This window comes from Colletotrichum navitas (genome assembly GCF_030913465.1).
Source record: "Colletotrichum navitas strain CBS 125086 chromosome Unknown LY79scaffold_55, whole genome shotgun sequence".
NCBI classification, from domain to species: Eukaryota; Fungi; Ascomycota; class Sordariomycetes; order Glomerellales; family Glomerellaceae; genus Colletotrichum; species Colletotrichum navitas.
In genome coordinates this window covers 61,090-81,205 of record NW_026850601.1, presented here as the reverse complement: position 1 = coordinate 81,205, position 20,116 = coordinate 61,090, and the positions used below count along the sequence as shown (strand labels likewise).

The 20,116-nt window shown below is 56.0% G+C and overlaps 7 protein-coding genes across 7 annotated transcripts; 3 read left to right on the top strand and 4 right to left on the bottom strand.

Moving 5' to 3' along the window:
* Positions 1 to 262: 262 nt before the first annotated feature.
* On the top strand, positions 263 to 3,223 carry LY79DRAFT_592200 (inositol 5'-phosphatase; the record flags this gene model as incomplete). The annotated part of the gene is made up of 3 exons (XM_060561388.1): positions 263 to 461; positions 519 to 2,298; positions 2,353 to 3,223. 3 exons carry the CDS (start codon positions 263 to 265, stop codon positions 3,221 to 3,223), a joined length of 2,850 nt encoding a protein of 949 aa, XP_060411438.1.
* A 49-nt stretch (positions 3,224 to 3,272) lies between these two features.
* Positions 3,273 to 4,712, bottom strand: LY79DRAFT_520874 (uncharacterized protein; the record flags this gene model as incomplete). The annotated part of the gene is made up of 2 exons (XM_060555286.1): positions 3,273 to 4,214; positions 4,257 to 4,712. 2 exons carry the CDS (start codon positions 4,710 to 4,712, stop codon positions 3,273 to 3,275), a joined length of 1,398 nt encoding a protein of 465 aa, XP_060411437.1.
* Positions 4,713 to 8,105: 3,393 nt separating this feature from the next.
* Positions 8,106 to 10,622, top strand: LY79DRAFT_592198 (transketolase; the record flags this gene model as incomplete). The annotated part of the gene is made up of 6 exons (XM_060561387.1): positions 8,106 to 8,159; positions 8,360 to 8,406; positions 8,470 to 8,565; positions 8,640 to 8,724; positions 8,784 to 10,442; positions 10,506 to 10,622. 6 exons carry the CDS (start codon positions 8,106 to 8,108, stop codon positions 10,620 to 10,622), a joined length of 2,058 nt encoding a protein of 685 aa, XP_060411436.1.
* Positions 10,623 to 11,027: 405 nt separating this feature from the next.
* LY79DRAFT_671806 (uncharacterized protein) lies at positions 11,028 to 11,627 on the bottom strand (the record flags this gene model as incomplete). The annotated part of the gene is made up of 1 exon (XM_060563966.1): positions 11,028 to 11,627. One exon carries the CDS (start codon positions 11,625 to 11,627, stop codon positions 11,028 to 11,030), a length of 600 nt encoding a protein of 199 aa, XP_060411435.1.
* Positions 11,628 to 11,866: 239 nt separating this feature from the next.
* Positions 11,867 to 13,445, bottom strand: LY79DRAFT_305466 (uncharacterized protein). The gene is made up of 2 exons (XM_060552306.1): positions 13,081 to 13,445; positions 11,867 to 13,024 (listed from the first exon to the last, which is right to left on the bottom strand). Exons 1-2 carry the CDS (start codon positions 13,286 to 13,288, stop codon positions 12,282 to 12,284), a joined length of 951 nt encoding a protein of 316 aa, XP_060411434.1. The 5' UTR covers positions 13,289 to 13,445; the 3' UTR covers positions 11,867 to 12,281.
* A 1,146-nt stretch (positions 13,446 to 14,591) lies between these two features.
* Positions 14,592 to 16,244, top strand: LY79DRAFT_520897 (uncharacterized protein; the record flags this gene model as incomplete). The annotated part of the gene is made up of 2 exons (XM_060555290.1): positions 14,592 to 15,083; positions 15,150 to 16,244. 2 exons carry the CDS (start codon positions 14,592 to 14,594, stop codon positions 16,242 to 16,244), a joined length of 1,587 nt encoding a protein of 528 aa, XP_060411433.1.
* A 1,421-nt stretch (positions 16,245 to 17,665) lies between these two features.
* On the bottom strand, positions 17,666 to 18,734 carry LY79DRAFT_520789 (C2H2 transcription factor; the record flags this gene model as incomplete). The annotated part of the gene is made up of 2 exons (XM_060555280.1): positions 17,666 to 18,203; positions 18,268 to 18,734. The coding sequence occupies 2 exons, from the start codon at positions 18,732 to 18,734 to the stop codon at positions 17,666 to 17,668; spliced, it is 1,005 nt and encodes a 334-aa protein (XP_060411432.1).
* Between the last annotated feature and the right edge of the window lie 1,382 nt (positions 18,735 to 20,116).

The window sequence follows — 20,116 nt, the reverse complement described above, 5'->3', positions numbered from 1 at the left end:
TTAATACCCCGCGGCCCACCACCCATGTCATAGCTACAGTACCATTTTTGGCCGACATTGCTGGGTGAATCAGCAGTTCGTGTTGCGTACAACGTCCCATTCTCCCCTGCGCATCTTCGCCAACACTGCTAATGTTAATACTTCAGCTTTTGATATCACTGATGCCCCCAGTCATTGCCTCATTCGCATAATTTTTAGACTGTCTTGATTGTTTACTCCGCATCCATTGTGCTCCGCGCAAAGAGTAATCCCAGCTCACAAGATGCCTGGTATCGCTCGCAAGATCGTCATCTGCGCGGCGATTGACGGCCTTATCATACAACCATTTGTGACCAAAGGACAGCGCCCCGCGCAACCAGTCAGGATTAAATATGGCGATGCTTCTATAGCCCCCGCATCTCGAGAGCAGGTCCCCGATGTTTCCCAGCCGGACTCTTCCTTTGAGGCATTTGGCGTTATTGGTGTGTACTCCTAGCTCCAGTTGTTACGCGTCCAATTCTAACCGCGGCAAACTGCAGGCCTAATTACGGTCTCGCGTCTGAGCTACCTCATCACAATCACCCGACGCCAGCAAGTGGCTCAAATCTGCGGGTTTCCGATCTACGTCGTCACCGAGGTCGCCGTGACCCCATGCACTTCGCAACAAGAAGCCAGAGAAGCTATCGCGAAGACGACCCGAGAGCTGCAGGACCGCAACACGGATAAAAATGCCGACGACAGTGAAAGCGATGACTACGTTGAGCTTCCCGCGAGCGGTGACGAGGTGGAAGACCCGGCTCAAGAAGCCAAGGCGGACAACGACAAGGGACCCGAAGCAGTGAAGAGCACCGTTGCCAAGGATGTTATTGGCAGAAGAGGCAGTTATGGCAGGTTCGCGCAGACATGGTTCAGTAAGAGTGGATGGACGCAAGACCAGAAGAGCTCGACTGGTTGGAGTGGCGCTGCGCACCAAGTTCGTCGTTCCATCGATCATAGCCCTTCCAAGGCCGCCCCTTCTCAGCCGACGGCAGAGAAAACTAAGGAACCGGCACCGGCGCCTACACTGCTTCCGAAGCTTCTCCGGACAACCCAAATCCTCTTTGGCTCGTCGCGAAGCTTTTTCTTCTCGTACGATTTCGATATCACGCGGAGATGGGCGAGTCGCGCAACGTCGCAGTCCGATGAGTTGCCCTTGCATGAGCGCGTAGACCCAACTTTCTTCTGGAACAAGAATACCCTGAAGCCTTTCGTAGAAGCTGGACAAGATGCCTTGCTACTTCCTCTCATGCAAGGTTTTGTCGGCCAGAAGAGCTTCGTGGTAGACAGTAGCCCCCCCCAACAGGACTCTGGGCCGGGAGATTCTGTGGAATTGTCCACCTTGAAGCATCCCAATAGTGAGATACCTTCCCCGCCGTTAGAGAAGGTCCGCGACTCGGTTGATCTTCGTTCCACCGAGAAGAGGTTTTTCTTAACCATAATCTCCCGCCGTTCAACGCAAAGAGCCGGCTTGAGATACTTGAGACGAGGCATCGACGAGCAAGGTTACGTTGCGAACGCCGTCGAAACGGAACAGGTTCTCTCGAGCACCACCTGGGACAAGTCTTCCAAGATTTACTCCTTCCTTCAGATTCGAGGCAGTATCCCGCTTTTCTTTACGCAGTCGCCTGTCTCCTTAAAGCCCGTGCCAGTGATCCAGCACTCTCCAGAAGCAAACTACAACGCAACAAGGAAGCATCTGGAACGTTTGAGAACAGAATATGGCGCCTTGCAGATTGTCAATCTTGTCGAAAAACATGGTGTAGAGGCAACGGTCGGTAGCCAGTATCAGAAGACTGTGCAACAGTTGAATGAGGAAGAGTTCAAGGGCCAAGATGAGGCTGTAGCATTCGAGTGGTTCGATTTTCACTCGGCCTGCAGAGGAATGAAGTTCGAGAATGTCAGCCAACTTCTCGAAACTATTCGCGACAAGCTGGAGGGATTTGGAAGCACCGTCGAAGAAGATGGCCAAATCAAAACAAAGCAGCAAGGCGTTTTGCGCACCAACTGCATGGACTGCCTTGACAGAACCAACGTATGCCAGAGCTCTTTCGGTAAATTCATGCTTGAAGCCCAACTGAAGGCGGAAGGTTATGACCTTGCTGCCCAGGTAGACCAGCAAACGCAGTGGTTCAACACGCTGTGGGCTGACAACGGCGACGCCGTGTCCAAGCAATATGCGTCGACGGCAGCCATGAAAGGCGATTACACGAGAACAAGGAAGAGGAATCTTGGCGGCACGTTGAACGATCTTGGTCTTTCCTTGACTCGCTATTACAACGGGTGAGTCATTCTTTGCATTATTTCTAATTGATATTTTACTAACGCACTACACAGCATGGTCAATGACTACTTCAGTCAGGCAGCCATTGACTTCCTCTTAGGCAACGTCAACGCAATGGTCTTCCAAGAGTTTGAGGCTGAGATGATGACGAAAGACCCCGCGGTTTCAATGCAGAAAATGCGGGAGCAGGCTATCGAACTGTCACAGAAGCGCGTCATCTCCGATGAAAGTGAGGAGTTCATGGGCGGATGGGTTCTCTTCAGCCCCCATCAATCAGACACCTTGCGAGCTATGCCCTTTGAGGAAGTGGTGCTGCTGTTGACTGATGCTGCCATCTACCTTTGCCGATTTGATTGGAACATGGACAAGGTTTCATCCTTTGAACGGATCGATCTTGCCCACGTCATCGGTATCAAATTTGGCACGTACATCATCTCAACAGTTTCACCCGGTCAGACAGACGAGATGAAGAATGTTGGATTCGTTGTTTCGTACCAGCCGGGCAAGACGGACGTCACGAGAACGAACACCAGAACGTTTTCGAACTTGGGTACTTCGAAAGCCAAAACGGACCGCTCAAACCCCTCGGATCAACAACAGCAACCCCAATCTGCCCTAAGCAGCTTGTTGGGTGGCGGCCGCTCCCAAGCCCCGCCTATCCGCAAGATCGCTTTCAAGGCCCCTTACTCGCAGTCGTCTGCCGCCGTGACGGGAGAGTCGCCGAAACTCAGCGAGATCCAGCAGGTTGTCAGTATTTGCGCGGAAATAGAACGACTGGCGTTCCTGAGCCAGCCCGGCAAGGAGAAGCCAGACACAGAAAGCATCATAGAGAAGGGCGACATAATCTCGGTTGAGGAGGCGAGGCAGAGCACAGGTTTGCTGGACCATATCAGCTACTCTTTAAAGAGACTCGTCTGGGCATAATGGAACTTGCGCCCAAGGTCGACCCCATCATCTTTTTTTTTTCTGGTGTTTAGGGTTTGATGGCCCGGTACAGGTGCATCTGATAGCGCATGTTTTCGAGCGGGATGGGGTAGTGTAGGGAGTCAGCCAGGCGGAACCAGACAGAGTCGTGGGACTCAAGCTTCTCCCACCGACAGCCCTCGACAACGCCCTCCTTCTCCGGCTTAGTGACGAGAGTGTGGTCTATGAGCCACTGCATGGGGTATTTCTTACTCTCCTTGCCAACGGAGGCTTCAGAGTAGCTGCCGGGGCTGTCAACGACAAGGAGCAGAGAGCCCAGGGGCACGATGGCGGTCAGATCAAGGAGGAATGCCGTAGTCTTGCCGATGCCGGCGGTCGTGTACAGCTCGTTGAGCGTGAATAGCAATGTAACAAGTAATGGCCCGTCCCCGAGCTTCTGCGAGAGCTGGTCGCGCGTCATGGCGAGGACGTTCTGCTGCGTAAACGAGGAAGCCAGGCGGCCAGGCTCGATGATGGCCACGTTGGCGGCCCTGGCGGCGGCGTTGGCGTACTGCGACAGCGGCGGCGGGGTTGTGAGGGCGTCATGGAGCTTGGCGACGGCGTCGGCCCACGGCGCCGAGTCGAGGAGGGCCACGGCGCCCCCGAGGGAGCGGGAGGGCTGCTGGGAGAGATAGGTCGCGAAGGCGGCGATCTCTGCGGCCCCGCCCCCTATAGAGAGCGCCCTGATTGACTTTGTGAGCTGCGTGCTCAGCTCGGGCGTGTCGACGGCGGCGGGGTCCACAGGTGAGGTAGGGCCGACGCCTTCCGTCTCCGCGGGTGAAGTGGGGTTGGCGTGCTCGCCCTTATCGTCAGCGACAGCCGCAGCAGAAGCAGCAGCATCCGCGTCGGTGGAGGGACCGTCCCCTCCAGGAGATCCAGTCGCACTAGAGGTCTCGTCCTGGGGGAATGGGGCATCATCCCGGCGAGTATCCCTCGTCGCCTCGACCTTGGCCTCCGCTCCAGCTTCGACGCTGTGGTCAGCCTCGGACCCGACCTCAGCTTCGGCTTCAGGCTTCACCTCGGCCGGTGCCTCAAGCTCCCGTAGATGTTCCTCGATGCCCAGGAACACGGCGGCGTAGCCCAGCGCGCGCGTGGGGCTCCACCGCGCGGCGTAGGCGTCCAGAGCCTCGGGCCGGGCCCGGGCGAAGGCGGCGTCGAAGTCGCGGGCGTACAGCGCGGCCTTGACCTCCTGCAGGACCTCGCCGAGGGCGCGCGAGGTGAGGATGGGGTTGTAGGCGGCGTTGAAGGTGGACAGCACGCGCTGCTGGAGGGGCACGGGCAGAAGCGCGCCGGTGCCGTTAGACTCGGCCGTCGGGGTTGGGACTGATACCTCCTCCTTGGCCTTGGAGGGCTTAGACTTGGCGGCGGCGGTGGGCTTCTTGCTGGGCCTCCTCCCGGACTGATGGCTCGTGTCGCGGATGTTGTGCTCGACCTTCATTTTCTTGCCCATCTTTACGGTATTCGGAGGGGATGCCTGGGTTGGGCTTCCACTTGTCTAGACTTTTTCCTTTTTCTTTTGGTTGCTGCTGGTGTTCACAGAAATCCGATACTCAAAGGTGAGAATTTGATGGAGGGGTAATGGAGGGGCAGTTGCTTTTCTCTTCTTCTTCTTTTCTTCCTTTCTTTTTCTCTTTGTGAACGGCAGAGACTCCTTTGGACTTTGGATTGGGTAAGGCTGGCCGAATGGTCTTTCCCACGTGAGGCTTTACATGAACCTGATGATTTTTTCCCGCTATTTCGTTGTTGGGCTTGACGTTTGTAAGCTCTCACGAAGTTGGTACACGGACTGCGGTCGAACGTGGGTGAGGCGAAAACTCAATCCGGCAGGATCCACACCGCCCGCGTTCACACTCGGCCTTAAGGGCGGGCTCGTGAGAGCCATCGCTACGCTTCGAGTCTTATTTTGATACTGTCTACATATCAAAACTCCGAAATTGAGCGGTTTATCACGCAAATAGAAAACTCAGGTTGCTGGACTCATTGAATCCCACAAAGCATGGGTTGCGCCGCCAAGATCTGCATCGACAGCTCACGGCATGGTTCCGGACACGCCCATCAGAGCTATGGTCAACGCGCCATAAGAAGCCCGGCCCGATTGGCAGCAGGTTTCCAACCTGTGACAGTGAGGTTACTCTCCATTCTGATAAAACGAGGCAGAGCACGCTCTCAATGTCGTGTCCCTAAACCGAGATGAAATCCTATTCGCTTCTCTTCTATTCGCAGCTTCTTCCGCTCAATTTTAACCAACAACGGATACTCTAGGTAGAGTGTACAATCCGCTAACAGGTGGCGGATATGCAGTGTGGAGTGGCTTGATGTCATCCGTAGGGAAGGAGGGAGCTTGGGCCTTGGGGCCGCCTTGATTTGTGCGGATAAATACGAAACTGACCGAATCCCAATGTACATGGCCCGTGCACAACGGATTTCGAGAAGGACGTTGCAAAACGAGCACAGAGCCGTAGATTGAAGGGCGGCATAATCCTAAAACGTTGTGCGATATCTAGGGTCTACCGGTATGTATTCTACCGGTCCCGAGTGCCGCCGCGCTTCTAGGAACAGACAACAATAATCTTCTTCTTCGAGTCAAAAGTCCATCGAAAGGGAGTAACATGTAAAGAGGGGTGGAGGGTGGGATGCGTCGTTTGCATCCCCATCTGTTATGGGATATCTACCTGCTTCAAGTACATATGCATGTGTATCCGTGGCAAGACCATGCGCCTCTTCTTTGCTGGAGCTTCCGCGCTGTCCGTGTTTTATTATTATTGACGGGTGTCGCGCATCTCCATGCAAGGCTCAACGACGTAATAGAGGGGCATCCTTACGCCGAGCAGAAGGCTGCGAGTCGGCCCTGCGACGGAAGGGTGAAGTGGGACAAAAAAGAAACAAAGGGGGAAAAAAAAAACTCATAGCAGACAGGGAGGGTGCCATTATGCAATCAGGGTCCACTGACACGACTGGACCTGACTGAGACGCTCAGCAGTGAGCACGCCGCTAAGGGATTCGACCAGGGGATCCAGGACCCAGAGCTTATCCGCGTCGCCGGCTTGAAACTACACGAGCAAGGAGTGAGACTTGATGTGCGCGGGGTATATTCGGCGCTGGGCTGTCCCTGAGGTGGGCTTACGCTGGCTGGGCGAGGCTTAAAGACCTATAGCCGACGGAGGTCGCAGCAACAGCCGTCCCTCCATCCAGGCATCATGAGTGAATAAAAAGAGCGAGGCTACTGGGCCATGGGGGACTAAGAGGGGCGATCGGGTGGACCGGAGATACCTAAAAGGATGCAGCCATCTCGACAGGATTAGTCAAGCAGCAGTCGATGTTGCCAGCAAGATACCTAAGCGGACCCAGAAGAAAGAGAGGGCCGCTGGTGAAGAGTTGTGGGCATCATGACGACAGACCGTCTCCAGTCTCCATCAGTGCCGTCGTTCGCACGAGTCAAGAACGGGCTCGAAAAAGACTTCTCGGATATGTCAAGAGTCGGTTCATGATGAGGAATACATACGTCACAGACGGAACCCAGACCACCTACCTACGATAGGTACCGATAATGCCATCTGGGTGCTGACTGAGATGTTGCGGTGGTCGTGGGTGGCTAGACTGACGGTTGAACCTGGCCGCCGCGTCCGGTGTGTCTGTCGCCCCGAAGACGGTACGTGGTGGTACAGAAGCAGAGCGAAAGCAGTAGGAGTTGAAGGCCCCGGATGGACTCTTTTCCTTTTCCTTTTTATTTATTTATTTTTTACTCGTCCTTACCTTCCGAGGAGAGAAATGGGCTGTGGACGGAAGCCAGCGGTTCTGTGTTGTCGAAGCCACCAATGCTAGGATGAGCAGGACAAGCAACTGGGTAGCGGGAGGGGCCAAAGGGGACAAGCCGACGCAAACCAGCCCACAGTGCTGTTCCTGCCGAGACGACGAAGTTGTTGAGACTAGCTGGAGGTTACCGTGGTCCCTCTTGTCCTATTTTGCCGAAGCCGAAAACTGGAGATGCGGCGACCAAAAGAAGAAGAAGAAGTGCGACGAAGGGTACCCTCCTCTCCCCACTTCATGTGAAGATGGATCAGGATCTTGAAAGAAAGGGTGTTTTTGCGTGACTTGATCTTTTCTTATTTTTTCTTTTTTCTTTCTCGTCGTTGTTTATTTCGTCTTGGCCTCGAAGCATGCTCTTGCTATGGAATCAATTCCCTGTCAAGACGGCTATTGCCCATTGGCGATGCTGCGGCCCAGAGACCACGAAACTACATTGGAGTACATGCTACATCCCCCATCAGCACAGTTCGCGGCTGACCCCAATTCATGTCTACAGTACTGCCACCGTATAATAGGAGGGGAGGAGGGAGCCTTGTGGTGGGCGTCTTGGTCCAAAGTCCACCACGAGTTCTTCCATGACAACGCCCCGCCCCCCCTCCTGGTGCAGCATTGGACCATACCTTGCCTCGCTGGGTGATACGTTGTGGATTGTGAATTGTGTCTTGCGGTCGATGGGTTTTGTGAGTGAATCCGGCAGCAGCGGCGACAAGCGTCACTTGGTTCGGTCTGGCCATGCTGGCTGCCCCGCCACCCCTCCACCCCACGTCCCCCTCCATGTCCCTCAGGTCCCTGTCCTTTCCCACGTCAGGTCCCCACCAGATGCTCAATAATTACCTCCTGGCCGACATAGGCACGCTGCGCACACACGATTACCACCACTAGTCCCCGTCCCTCTCTCTCCCCTCCTATTTGATCTACGCTTTTCCCAACCGATTGCTCTTTTTAAAACCTCCCCTTCTCCCACCATTCCATTTCCCTTCTTCCTCTTGACCGAGTTCTTCACTTACATAAAAAACTTGGAAGAAAATCAGACATCATGGGTTACACCGAACAAGACTGGAAGGCGATCAACACGATCCGCCTGCTCGCTGTGAGTTTCACCACTCCGCCAGATTTTTTACCCCGCCTACGTTCGTTGAGGCCATTGTTGGCTACCCCGCCACCGGCATCACTCCCAACCGCGCGGGAGGGCGAAAACAGCTCGTCATAAGCTTCTTTCAACGAGCGTTCGTCAACGCGGGCGTCCAAATACCCTCAGATTTGCAGCTCGCTGACGACCTTGCTTTCTAGGTCGATGCCACCTTCAACAGCAACTCCGGCCACCCCGGTGCGCCCATGTACGTATTCACGCGTGTTTTGTGAGAAGTTTGGATCACATCGCTCACCAGTTGATGTTCCAGGGGTATGGCGCCGGTCGCCCACGTTCTGTTCGACAAGTTCATGAAGTTCAACCCCAAGAACCCCAAGTGGTTGAACCGTGACCGCTTCGTCCTCTCGTAAGTTTGAGCACATCCTCGTCCAAAGAGCACCCGAACCCCCCCAAAGTCAGAAGCTGACAGATTCTCCTCAGCAACGGCCACGGCTGCATGCTTCAGTATGCTCTCCTCCACCTCTTCGGCTACGGCGTCACCATCGACGACCTGAAGAAGTTCCGCGTAAGTTTTGCTTCTTTCAATGAGTCGACCAAACCACTAATTGCTGACACCACCAAAAGACGGTCGACAGCATCACCCCCGGTCACCCCGAGGCTCACGACACCCCTGGTATTGAGGTCACCACCGGCCCTCTTGGCCAGGGTATCTCCAACGCTGTTGGTCTGGCCATTGCCCAGGCTCACACCGCCGCCGTCTTCAACAAGGACGGCTTCAACCTGTCCGACAACTACACCTACTGCTTCCTCGGTGACGGTTGCTTGATGGAGGGTGTCTCTGGCGAGGCCTCTTCCCTGGCTGGTCACCTCCAGCTCGGCAACCTGATTGCCATCTACGACGACAACCACATCTCCATTGACGGTGACACCAACGTTGCATTCACTGAGGATGTTGTCAAGAGATACGAGTCCTTCGGCTGGGAGGTTCTCATCGTTGATGACGGTGACAACGATCTCGACTCCATCGAGAAGGCCATCGCCCAGGCCCAGAAGTCCAAGGACAAGCCCACTCTCATCAAGCTGAGAACCACTATCGGTTTCGGCTCCCTCCAGCAGGGCACCCACGGTGTCCACGGCTCTCCCCTCAAGGCCGACGACATTAAGCAGCTCAAGGAGAAGTTTGGCTTCAACCCCGAGCAGTCTTTCGTTGTTCCCCAGGAGGTCTACGACTTGTACAACAAGCACGCCGCTGAGGGTGCTGCTGCTGAGCAGGAGTGGAACAAGCTCTTCGCCAAGTACTCCGAGAAGTACCCCAATGAGGCCAAGGACCTCTCCCGCCGTCTCAAGGGCGACCTCCCCGAGGGCTGGGAGAAGTCTCTCCCCGTCTATACCCCCAGCGACCCCGCCATTGCTTCTCGCAAGCTTTCCGAGACTGTCCTCCAGAAGATCCACCAGGTCGTCCCCGAACTGGTCGGTGGCTCTGCTGACTTGACTGGCTCCAACCTGACCCGCTGGAAGGAGGCTGTCGACTTCCAGGCCCCCGCCACTGGCCTCGGTGACTACTCTGGCCGCTATATCCGCTACGGTGTCCGTGAGCACGGTATGGGTGCCATCATGAACGGTCTCGCCGCCTACGGAACCATCCTGCCCTACGGCGGTACCTTCCTCAACTTCGTCTCTTACGCTGCCGGTGCCGTCCGTCTCTCTGCCCTGTCTCAGGTCCGCACCCTCTGGGTTGCTACCCACGACTCCATCGGTCTTGGTGAGGACGGCCCCACCCACCAGCCTATCGAGACTCTCGCCCACTTCCGTGCCCTCCCCAACAACATGGTCTGGCGCCCTGCCGACGGTAACGAGACCAGCGCCGCTTACTACGTTTCCCTGACCTCCAAGCACACTCCCAGCATCATTGCCCTCTCTCGCCAGAACCTGCCCCAGCTTGAGGGCTCCGTCATCGAGAAGGCCATCAAGGGTGGCTACGTCTTGCACGAGGCCGAGAACGCCGACATCACCCTCGTCTCGACGGGTTCCGAGGTCTGCATCTGCATCGACGCCGTTAAGTACCTCAAGGAGAAGCACAACATCACTGCCCGTGTTGTCTCCATGCCCTGCACGGAGGTCTTCGACTCTCAGCCCAAGGACTACAAGCTGTCCGTACTTCCCGACGGCAAGCCCATCATGTCCGTTGAGGTCATGAGCACCCTCGGCTGGGAAAGATACTCTCACGAGCAGTTCGGCATCAACCGCTTCGGTGCCTCTGGTGCTTACAAGGACGTCTACAAGGCAAGTTTTACAAATTTCCGCACGCACGCACTGCGCAGTAACATTTACTAACAACTTTTGCAGAAGTTCGAGTTCACCCCCGAGGGCATTGCCAAGCGCGCGGTCGCCACTGTCGACTTCTGGAAGGACGTCCCCAACGTCCGCTCTCCTGTCAACCGTGCTTTCCAGCAGATTATTTAAAGCGGCTATATCCATGAGTAGAATTTGTTTAATTGGCGACTGTTCTTTTTTTTTATTAACGCGATGACGGACGTTTACGGGAGAAAATCAACTCGGTATATAGAGGACCGTTAAATCCAAAAGATTATGATTAACGCGAATGCGCTTGCCTGTACGCCTATCCTGCAGCCTGGTGGCTTTCATGATGAATCCTGCCATGACCATAATCTCATCGCTCGTGTCATGAAAAAAACAGAACGCTGGCCGTCTACTCGTCCAAGTAACGGTCTTGCCAAATTTTCCCCACCATAAACTGCCCAACTACTAACGCGTTGTGCTTGCTGTCTTGCGATACGAAGCCGTTTTTAGCTGCGGACCGAGATGGCACATTTCGAACCTAGGCGCCCTGTATCTCCATGCGTATTATCACTGGCCATCACCGAGCGCGTCGCCTGCGCCTTCTTCAGCCGCCCATTCGCGTTGAAACTCCCTGCCCACCCTCTCAAGCCTGCCTGCAGCGCGGCGCGCTTCCATGGCCTCCTCGCCGGTCGCTGCGGCGACGACGCCAACCAGCATGGGCGCCGCGCTCCCCTCGTCCTCGTCCGGCTTTCCTGGGTCGGGTATCGCGCCCATCCCTGCCGACGCCGCGGCGGACGACTCCGCTATCGAGGTGGCACCGGCCGCGACGCCCGACGACACGGGCCTCGAAGGGGCCGAGGAGGAGGCACGGTTATTGGTAGTGGCGGCGGCGGCGGCGGAAGCCTCTCCGCCGTTCGGCAGGGCATCGGCACCGTTCAGGAATGAGGCCAGGACGACGGGGCTGCCGGGGCCGTGTTCGACAATGATGCGCTGGGCGGGGCCGAGGGAGAAGCGGTTCGCGGCGGCGTGGGCGGTCAGGGCGGTCGTAGTCAGGGAGCTGAGGGCCTCGAGCTGGGGCTGAGAGCGCGCCGAGGTCAAAATCGGGTTGAGGGCGCGGTCCGTCAGGTGAAGGGCCAGCGACGGGTGCTGGGAGGGGAGGGAGGCCATTTTGTGTGTGTTGTCCGTCGGGGAGCAGTCTGCGACGGCTGGCGCGGGGTTGCCGTAGGTTTGGTGGGTGTGTGTCAATCGGGATTTGCTGATCTTGGAGGTTTCCTGCGCGAAGGGCAGACGATTGGGATGATTTTCAAGAGAATGTTGACGACCAGGGGGGGTATATTGGCAAGCAGATCGTTACCAGATCGATGTCGAAGGGGAGAAAAGGAAAGGATTTGGGGGGGGGGGGGGGGGGGGGGCTGGCGGAGAGGCTCTTGTGAGGTGCGGTTAGGTACGGGCTACATCTGAGGTGGTTTATTCTGGAGGTAGCGTAGGTAGGTAGGTTGTAGCGCTTAGTTTGTGCCCGTACCCCGCCATTACCCCGCCAAATTACCGCAGCCGACGACAAAGGGTGGAGCCCTCTATACCGCTGTTGAGGGATACCACAATGGACCTACCTCTAGGACACTCTCTTGCGGCGTGTGCTCCTGCGTCCGTGACCCCCACACGCAGAGAGATACAGGGCTTTCTGCATAAATGCGCGATATAATGGGTCGGAAAGGGGAATGACGATGGACCAAAGTTGAGCAATCGGGCCGGACACGGGTCAGGTGCTCACGGAACGCAATGTCGGAGGCTATTCCTATGGCAATGTTTACAGTGTTATCTTCAAGGCCTGGACCTTGATCTCAGCGCCCGCTTGGCGTCGGCTGGCTTGTTGGGGACGCTGCCGGTGCTCCTACGCTTCTCGCGGTTATGCGTGACTGGGCCGACAGCGCTGCCCGAGGTCTTGGGCGACGAACGGGTTTCGTACCGGCCGTCAGCGCTGCGCCGGTGGCGGGAAGACCGAAGACGGGTTTCCGAGGTATAGGTGGAGGGGACTGGGTCAGCGGCCGTCCAGACGTCCACCGCCACAACCTGGTGCTTCTCTGGAGAGGAGACTCGAGGAGGAGGCTCGGCGAAATGGACCGTCTTTTGACTGCGACGCGCGGTCGGCGTCCCTGGCGCTGTTTCCGGGTGAGAAGCTCGTGGTTCCTTGGCCGGCGGGGACGCAACCTCGGCTTCTTCTCCTATCGTAGATAGTTGGTGGCCAACGTCACGGGCGTCATCATTATCTGAGTCGGGCGAGGAGGCTTGGGAAACGTATACCGGTGGTTCATACACCAGTGCTGGAGCGACCTCTGCCACCGTGGGATTGGGCTTCTGGCGCGAACAACGCCGCCGAGTGCGTTGCTGCTGGTAATCGGTCGTGTCCGCCCCAGCGGTTCCACATTCTGGGAATAGGGTACCGTTGAACCAAGCTTCGCGGACCTCGGCGGGCTGGTGGTCCCAGCAGAGACGATTAGTGAAGCGGGCATCGTGAACCCTGACCTGCTCGTTGGAACACTTGGATACCCGACACGTATCTGGTCCTGGGGTCAGATAAAAACGTACGTTCTCGGATGGGGACGGCCAGCGGGACACTCACGTAGATGCTCTTGACAGTATGGGCCCTTGCGGTATCGCGGCCTCGCACATCCCTGCCGCCTACACACAGCGTGCTGAGGGCAGTATCGCGACCTGGACCCCGGATCGCAAGCCTTCTGGCAACTGGGGGCCTGGCAGCGGGAGTTTGGTTTATCGAGATTGCCGCTGCTGTTGGCGCTGGCGGAGCCGCTCGAGACGCACTGCCCCATGACGCCTACCACCGTCCTCGTTTCCTCCTCCAGCGCGCTCCGGGAGGTTGGGTGGTGTTAAAGGAGAGCATTTCTCGAACGACCAAGTCGGCTTCCTATAGTCTGATGCACGAGTAGCATAGAAAGGCGCCAGTGTTTATTTGTTACTGCGGCAGCTCCTCCGATCATCCTAAATGAGGTAAGACGACCCCCTCGAGGGCGGCAGGGCGGGCGTCCTGACGAACAACGGAGCAAAATCCCCTCCCCCCTCCCCTGGTCTGTTGCATCCCGCGCTGGCAGGTAGATAGAGAGGTCCCCTTGTCATTGGAGGCCCGGATGCGCGTGCCGCATTCAGTTCGAGCGCGGGACTGGCGCCAACTGGGCATCGACACAGATAAAACAACAGAGAAGTTGCCAATCACCTTGTGCCCAAGAAGAAGGTTGGAGCTGTTGGGGGGTTTTGGAACGCTGAGAAGAGGATGTAAGGCGCCAACGCATAGGAGATGGTCGAGTGGGCCTGAAGAAGTGCAGGGGAGGGCGCGATTCAGCCGGCCGTCAGCAAGCCAGCGCGTGCTGTAGAGGCTTCACACTCATCGTCACAGACAACAATCTGGTCTCGTTCGACGAGTGTCGTGACCAGATTGTTGTATTGGCGTTGTCTGCCAAGGAACCTACGTAAAGGACGGCGGCAAGAAGCCCCAGGTAAAACAATAAATGTACCCAAGATTGATATATGAGCTGTCGAATCGTTGGTTAACCATACTAGGAATACGTTGGTAGCACGCCAGTGATGAGACTTTGAAGGGCCAGCCTCCCTATTATACAGCGTTATTTGTGATGGACGTTGTCGTGTGCAGGTGTGGGTGGTGAGGGTGTTCGTCAGATAAGAGGGGGTTGTTCCCTGTAAGTCTAGCGTCCCCGATGCCGAGTAAGGCGTGTGTGCCTGCGTCCATCATTGGGGGATGCCCCCCCCTCCCCCTTGCCCACCACAGACACCACGCTTTCACAGGCAGTGGAATGTGGCTTGTTCCTCACGCGAGTGGACAGCTAAGCTGAAGCATCAATTCGCGACCTCTTGAGATTCCACCACGAAACCCTTAACGACGACGGCGACGACATCCACCTCCACCGCAGCTATTGCCACGACCTAACCTCAAATTAACACATCAGCAAATCGAGAACCAACTACATTCAGACATCCGCAATGGCCGACGCCGAGGACAAAGCCAAAGCCGAGAAGCTGGCTGCGGCCAGGAAGAGAGTGAGCCTCCCTAGGTAGCATGCGATTGCTTTTCCATCGCTCACAGCCCATCAGGTGGAAGAGATGAAGAAGAAGAAGACAAAGAAAGCAGGCGCGTCATCAAAGAAGGAGAAGGCCGAAGCGACGGCAGCGGAACCCAGCACCCCCAAGGAAAAGGAATCCGAATCTGGGCCAGCAACTCCGGCCGAGCCCGAGCCCGAGGCAGCCAACGAAGAGATGAAGGAGGACGAGAAAAATGCGACGGAGGCAGTTGCAGAGCAGCCATCTCGGGCCGAACAGTCCAAACTTCGATCTGCCTCCTTCAGGCAAGGGTCCGTATCCGCGGGCAGTGGCCCCCTTTCACCCGGAGCCCAAGGCCCGGAGGGAGAGACTGCCACCGACATCTACCGCAAGCATGTTGCTCGCATAGAAGAGCTCGAGAAGGAGAACAAGCGTCTCGCCAAGGAATCCACAGACTCGGAGAAGAGATGGAAGAAGGCCGAAGAGGAGCTTGCCGATTTGCGCGAGGCAGAGGGCGAAGGCAAGGGCGGCTCAGATGGCCAAGTTGAGAAGCTGGTGAGCATTGCTATGACTCTGACCACCCAGGAGTGCCTGACCAAGTCGCTAACAAGTCGACAACAGAAATCTGAAATCGAGGTTCTCCAGCGCCAGAACTCTCAGCTCCAGCAACAAGCCTCCCGCTCAGGCGCCCGCCATGGCTCTTCGCCATCGGTCTCGATGTCGTCACCCCCAGCCGAGCTGGAAGCCCAACTGGCTTCGAAAACGGCGACGATTGAGTTGATGGAAACCGAGATCTCAAAACTTCGCGCCCAGGTCGAGCGCCAAGCCAGCGGCACATCCTCCGAGCGCGAACAGATTGCAGCTCTGGAAGAGAAGCTTGCACGGTCTGAGAAGGCCGCCACCAAGGCACAGCAAGAACTCACCGACCTGCGGAAGAACCTCGACCGAACGGTGGAAAAGGCTGTCCGTGAGGGCAGCGAGCGCACAAGTGCAGAGACCAAGCTTCGCAGTCTGGAACACGAACTCGCAGCATCCATCGATGCCAGGCTAGAAGCGGAGAAGAAGGCGGATGGCCTGGAGAAGAAGGTCGCGACGTTGACGACGCTACACAAAGAGCAAGACTCGCGGACGCAGACACTACGCAAGGAGAAGGAACGCGCTGAGAAGGAAGTCAGTGAGCTCAAGGCGCGGGTTGAGAGCCTGGAGAGCGAGAACACGAGACTGCGGAGCCGCAAGTCCACTGAAGGGGGTGGCGGCCTGGACGACGACGGTGTTGATGAGCTCGAGAACGAGGAGCGCCTACGCCTCGAGAAGAAGGTCCGCGAACTAGAGGCTGAAGTCTACGAGCTGCGCCATGGACACTGGCAGGAGAAGCGCCGCGAGCTCAACAGCCCCAGCTTTGAGAACGTTGACCTCGGCGGCAGCCGCGGAAACTCGCCGTCCGCGCAGAGGAAACAAGCCGGAGGCATCGGCGACCTCTTCCAAAGCGGCATCAACGCCCTCACCGGCACCGCCGACGACGATTTGCTCGAGGACGACGACATGGACTTTGACGAGGACGCGTTCCGCCGCGCGCAGGAGGAGGACGCCAAGAAGCGTCTCGAGCGCATCAAGGAAATCAAGCGCACGCTCAAGAACTGGGAAGGATGGAGGCTGGACCTCGTCGAGAACCGGCGGGGCGGCTCCGAAGGCATCGGCGAGGTGTTTGAGGTCTAGATGAATAGATTCGACTCTAGCAAATGGCGACTAGCAACGCGATATGTGACTGACCGATAGACCGGAGCTTTCTAAACGAAGCATTTCTGCACCCGCAGGTTTCTAGCAAAATCATGTACAATACAGATAGACCAAGGCCGATATCCAGACTGAAAAACGTCGAGGTTCCGAGCTGATGAGCGCGATGCCTTGCTGCACTGCCTCTTACCCTTGAGACACCACGGCCCCACTCATTCACACCCAAAAAGTCGAACAGGCCGCTCGCCCCGTTACACCGCTGGTACTGATCGTCAGTTGTGATTCCCCATCCTCCCATCCATCCTCCCTGGTCACAAGAGAGCGGAAGACCTTTTGCTCAGGCAAAAAAGAGGAAAAGGAAAAGGCCACCTGTGACGACGCGTGCACAGGGACGCGTAAAGCACCCGGAAGGGGGTACGTCATTCCCTTCGCCTCACCCCAAAGGACAAAAGGAAAGTGAAAAAATATCAGCGAAACACGTAGTGTTGGAACAAAGTCGTGCAGTACCAAAAATGGAAGAAGAAAATAGAAGCACTGGTTTCTGTCTTGAATGTTGCATGATGAATGTGGGCATGCATATTTGCTGTTTAAAGCGTAATGAGAAGAGGAGTGTCATTGTTCTATGGGGTTGAGAATAATCTTTTTTTTTTTCATCTTCATGAAAAAAAAGAAAGAAAGAAAAGCGTGTCCCTGATTCTATGTTACTACAATAAAAGGCTGGACAGAATAAAACGGCAATAGAATTACAAATTTGTGTTTGCGGCAAAGAGGCCATGAGTTGGGGGGGTGGGTTTAGGAAATGGAAATGTACAATCTACCGTTTGCCGCCGTTGCCATAAAAAGAAACCGGAGAAAGTGTGGTATTTCTCTTTTTCCTCCCCTTCTTTCATATCTCCATTTGTTTTTGCTTGTTACTTAACAAAAAAGAAGAAAGGGGGATTGAGAGAAAAGGGGAGAATGAGGAGGGGGATATCAAGAAAGTAGTCGTCATCGTTCTCTGCTTCGCCACTGTGAAAATGAAAATGAACCTCGAAAGATGCCTTGGTAAACGCCTGTTCCCTCTCTCGTAGATTTACCCACATCGCCAGACTGTACACGGGCATGTGACCTTCCGCCCGGAAAAGAGAAATAAAGAGGAGGTATGGATCATGAAAAGCACTTCTGGCCCCGGGAACGCCTCGTTGATGCGTGTTTCGTAAGGATGTTGTGTACGTGGTGTGATGGGTGGTGTTGGGTGTGTGGGGTGTGTATGCCAGAGGGGCACAGAGCAATGTGGCAGGCAGCCTGGAGCGAATCGTCGCGGCCGCCGAAGTCTAGGGTGAGATGTTATCGTAACGCCGTAACGGGAAGTTCGGTAGAAAGCTGTCGCTTTCGGGCAGAGGTGCAGGCGTTGATTCTGATTGTCACAACATCGTGGCGGTGGGAGCGCCCAGGCCGGTGCCGTCGAGATTCGTGCGTAACGCATCTTGCAGCTCCGCAATCTGCGTCATCATGGCGAAGCTGTGCTGGCCCTGTCTGTCAAGCTGTTGGCGAAGCTCCTCATTCTCCTGACGCACGCGCTTGATCTCCTCGCGCAGCTCGTCCAGCCCGGCGTCGGAGCTCTTCCTCGAGCGCTTCCGCTTGTTCCCTGCGCCGAAGATGCCAGCCTTCTCGCTGTCGCCGTCGCTGCCTGTCTGGATGTCCTCCTGAACCGTGCTAGATCCATCACTTGTGTGTACTCGCCGTAGGTGCTCGTTGAGGTTCTCCTGGCGCGAAAAGCCCTTGCCTGTGTGGCGTTTGCAGTTCGGATGCGGGCAGTTCACTGTGTTCTTAGGACCGCCGTGCTTGCCGTGTACCTCGCGCTCATGGCGGAGGAGACCGCCGGAGTAGGTGAAGCCCGGGAGCTTTTCGCAGCCTTCGGCGGCGCATCGGTAGGGTCGCTCATGCTTGTCCATGTGCTTGCTGGCAAGGGGAGAATGATTAGCATAATCCTGGGGTGGCAAGGTTTCGGGTGCGCAGAACTCACCTCCATTCGCACTTCCGTGTGAAGACCTGCGTCTCTTCTGTGCATCCCGGAAAGGTGCAGTAAAACTTTCCGTCCGCCTGTTTCGTCACCTCGCGCTCAGGTTTGGGTATGCATTTGACTCTCGAAGAAGGAGTCGAGGCTTCGCCGTCATCCTTGTTGTTTGACGGCAGAGGCTCGGGTAGCGCAGGAGGAAGTTGCGAGGGAAGAGACGCAAGTGTCGGGGGAGCGGAGAGATCGAGTCGCGTAGCATCAGGGACGCCTACAGAGCCATCGTCAAGACCCTCCGGCATCAGAGACCGATCGTCTCCGAGCATGGAAGCTGTCGGGTTGTAGGAAGCCAGGTCGGGGACGTCGGTCGCTTGGTATTGCCCTGTCGGATCGACATTGTGATCGTGATCCGGGTCACCGATCGGAGGATAGGACCCATCATGCATGAAGTTCCGGGGTTCGTAGACGACGCTCATCATGGATGCGATGTGGTGGATACCGGATGAAGCTTGCTACGGATGGGAAATGATGGCCGGAGGATGTCGTGACCAGCGGGCAGAAAGAAAAGCCGCGTCTTCCGCGTCTTCCACCGAAATCCGCAATCAAGACCGAAGAAAATGATTGATGAAGAGAAGGAAGGGGGAGGTGGGAAAGTTGCAGTTTGGGTGTGCTGCAACTGCGGTTGCACTTTTTCGTACGTACTCGAGAACGCGTGCTTGTCAAGCTTGCGACTTGCGATGAGCTTCTGATGCTGCGAAGGCACAAGAGTCGATTTGGCCTGAAAATTCCGGCTGGCAAATTTGAGCGGAAGTTGTGGAAGCTGTGGAAGCTACGGGTGGCTTCAGCCACAGAACAATTAATCAGCTCTAAAACTTACCACGTGATCCTTACTCGCCACTCTGCTACAGAGGCCCACTTTGCGTGCTCGTTGTGGCGCAGGACAGCAGAAGGCAGAAGCTGGGAGCATGTGAAGGAACCCACTCACTCTCTCAAAGAACAACTATCAGTTGCGGGTTAATCAACATTGATGCACTGCAAATAAAGGCGATTCGGTAGGTAACTCTTACCTCGAGCGGCAGGTGGATAATTATATGGTTGTGGGCCCCTCTGGATTTTAGGCGGCAGACTGCGTATGACTTGGTTCTTCAGCGATGGTGATGGCGATGCCTGGTATCGCTGAGTCACAGCGGCAACACGGTTGGCCTCAAGGCTGCCATGTCATTACAGGGGTCTGCGCCTGCCTTCCTGGAGCTGGGTTGGTCCCGTGATAGGTATGTCTACCCTGATGAGCAATGGTTTCGTGGTTTAGTCCAAGTCTGCAAGAAGGCGTTGGAGAGGGGCTCACCTGCTTACGGAAGTCTCTCATAGATATGAACATTCCCGATTCCTATGATTGGTAATCTCTAGAGATATGGAGCCGCAATCGAGCATGGCGCGGGCCAATGTAGATATTCACAGCCGCAATGATGCCGTTTGACGGGGTCAGTCATGGGAGCCTCAGCAACTGTTGGCTGCGCCGATGGTGGTAGGCCTAGTGATGGCTCTCGGTGACAACCAGGGACCCGGTGGGCGTTTTGACTGGTGTAAGTGGTTTCCTTCGAAATCCCAAGCGAAATATGCAAATCCTCTGTAGGCATCGGCAGGCTTTCCTAGATGAGGCGTGTTACAAGTGCTAATGTGATCTACGCAAACAAGCAGGTTTCGTGAGGACCTACACAGCCAGATGGCTGGCACTTGCCATTGGATCTCATCGTGAGCTTGCCTACAGTGATTCACTAACTGTACGATGATATCCTTTCGCAATCGCGCGTCTTGGCCCTGCATGTGACGTGAAGGATAGGAAACGGTTCACACTACCTCC

What these genes read in the sequence shown, in the direction of transcription:
- LY79DRAFT_305466 (XM_060552306.1), bottom strand. Translation starts at nt 13,288, where the DNA reads ATGGGGCAGTGCGTCTCGAGCGGCTCCGCCAGCGCCAACAGCAGCGGC. An exon ending in ATACTGTCAAGAGCATCTAC is followed by an intron (nt 13,025 to 13,080) that starts GTGAGTGTCCCG and finishes ATCTGACCCCAG; the next exon opens with GACCAGATACGTGTCGGGTA.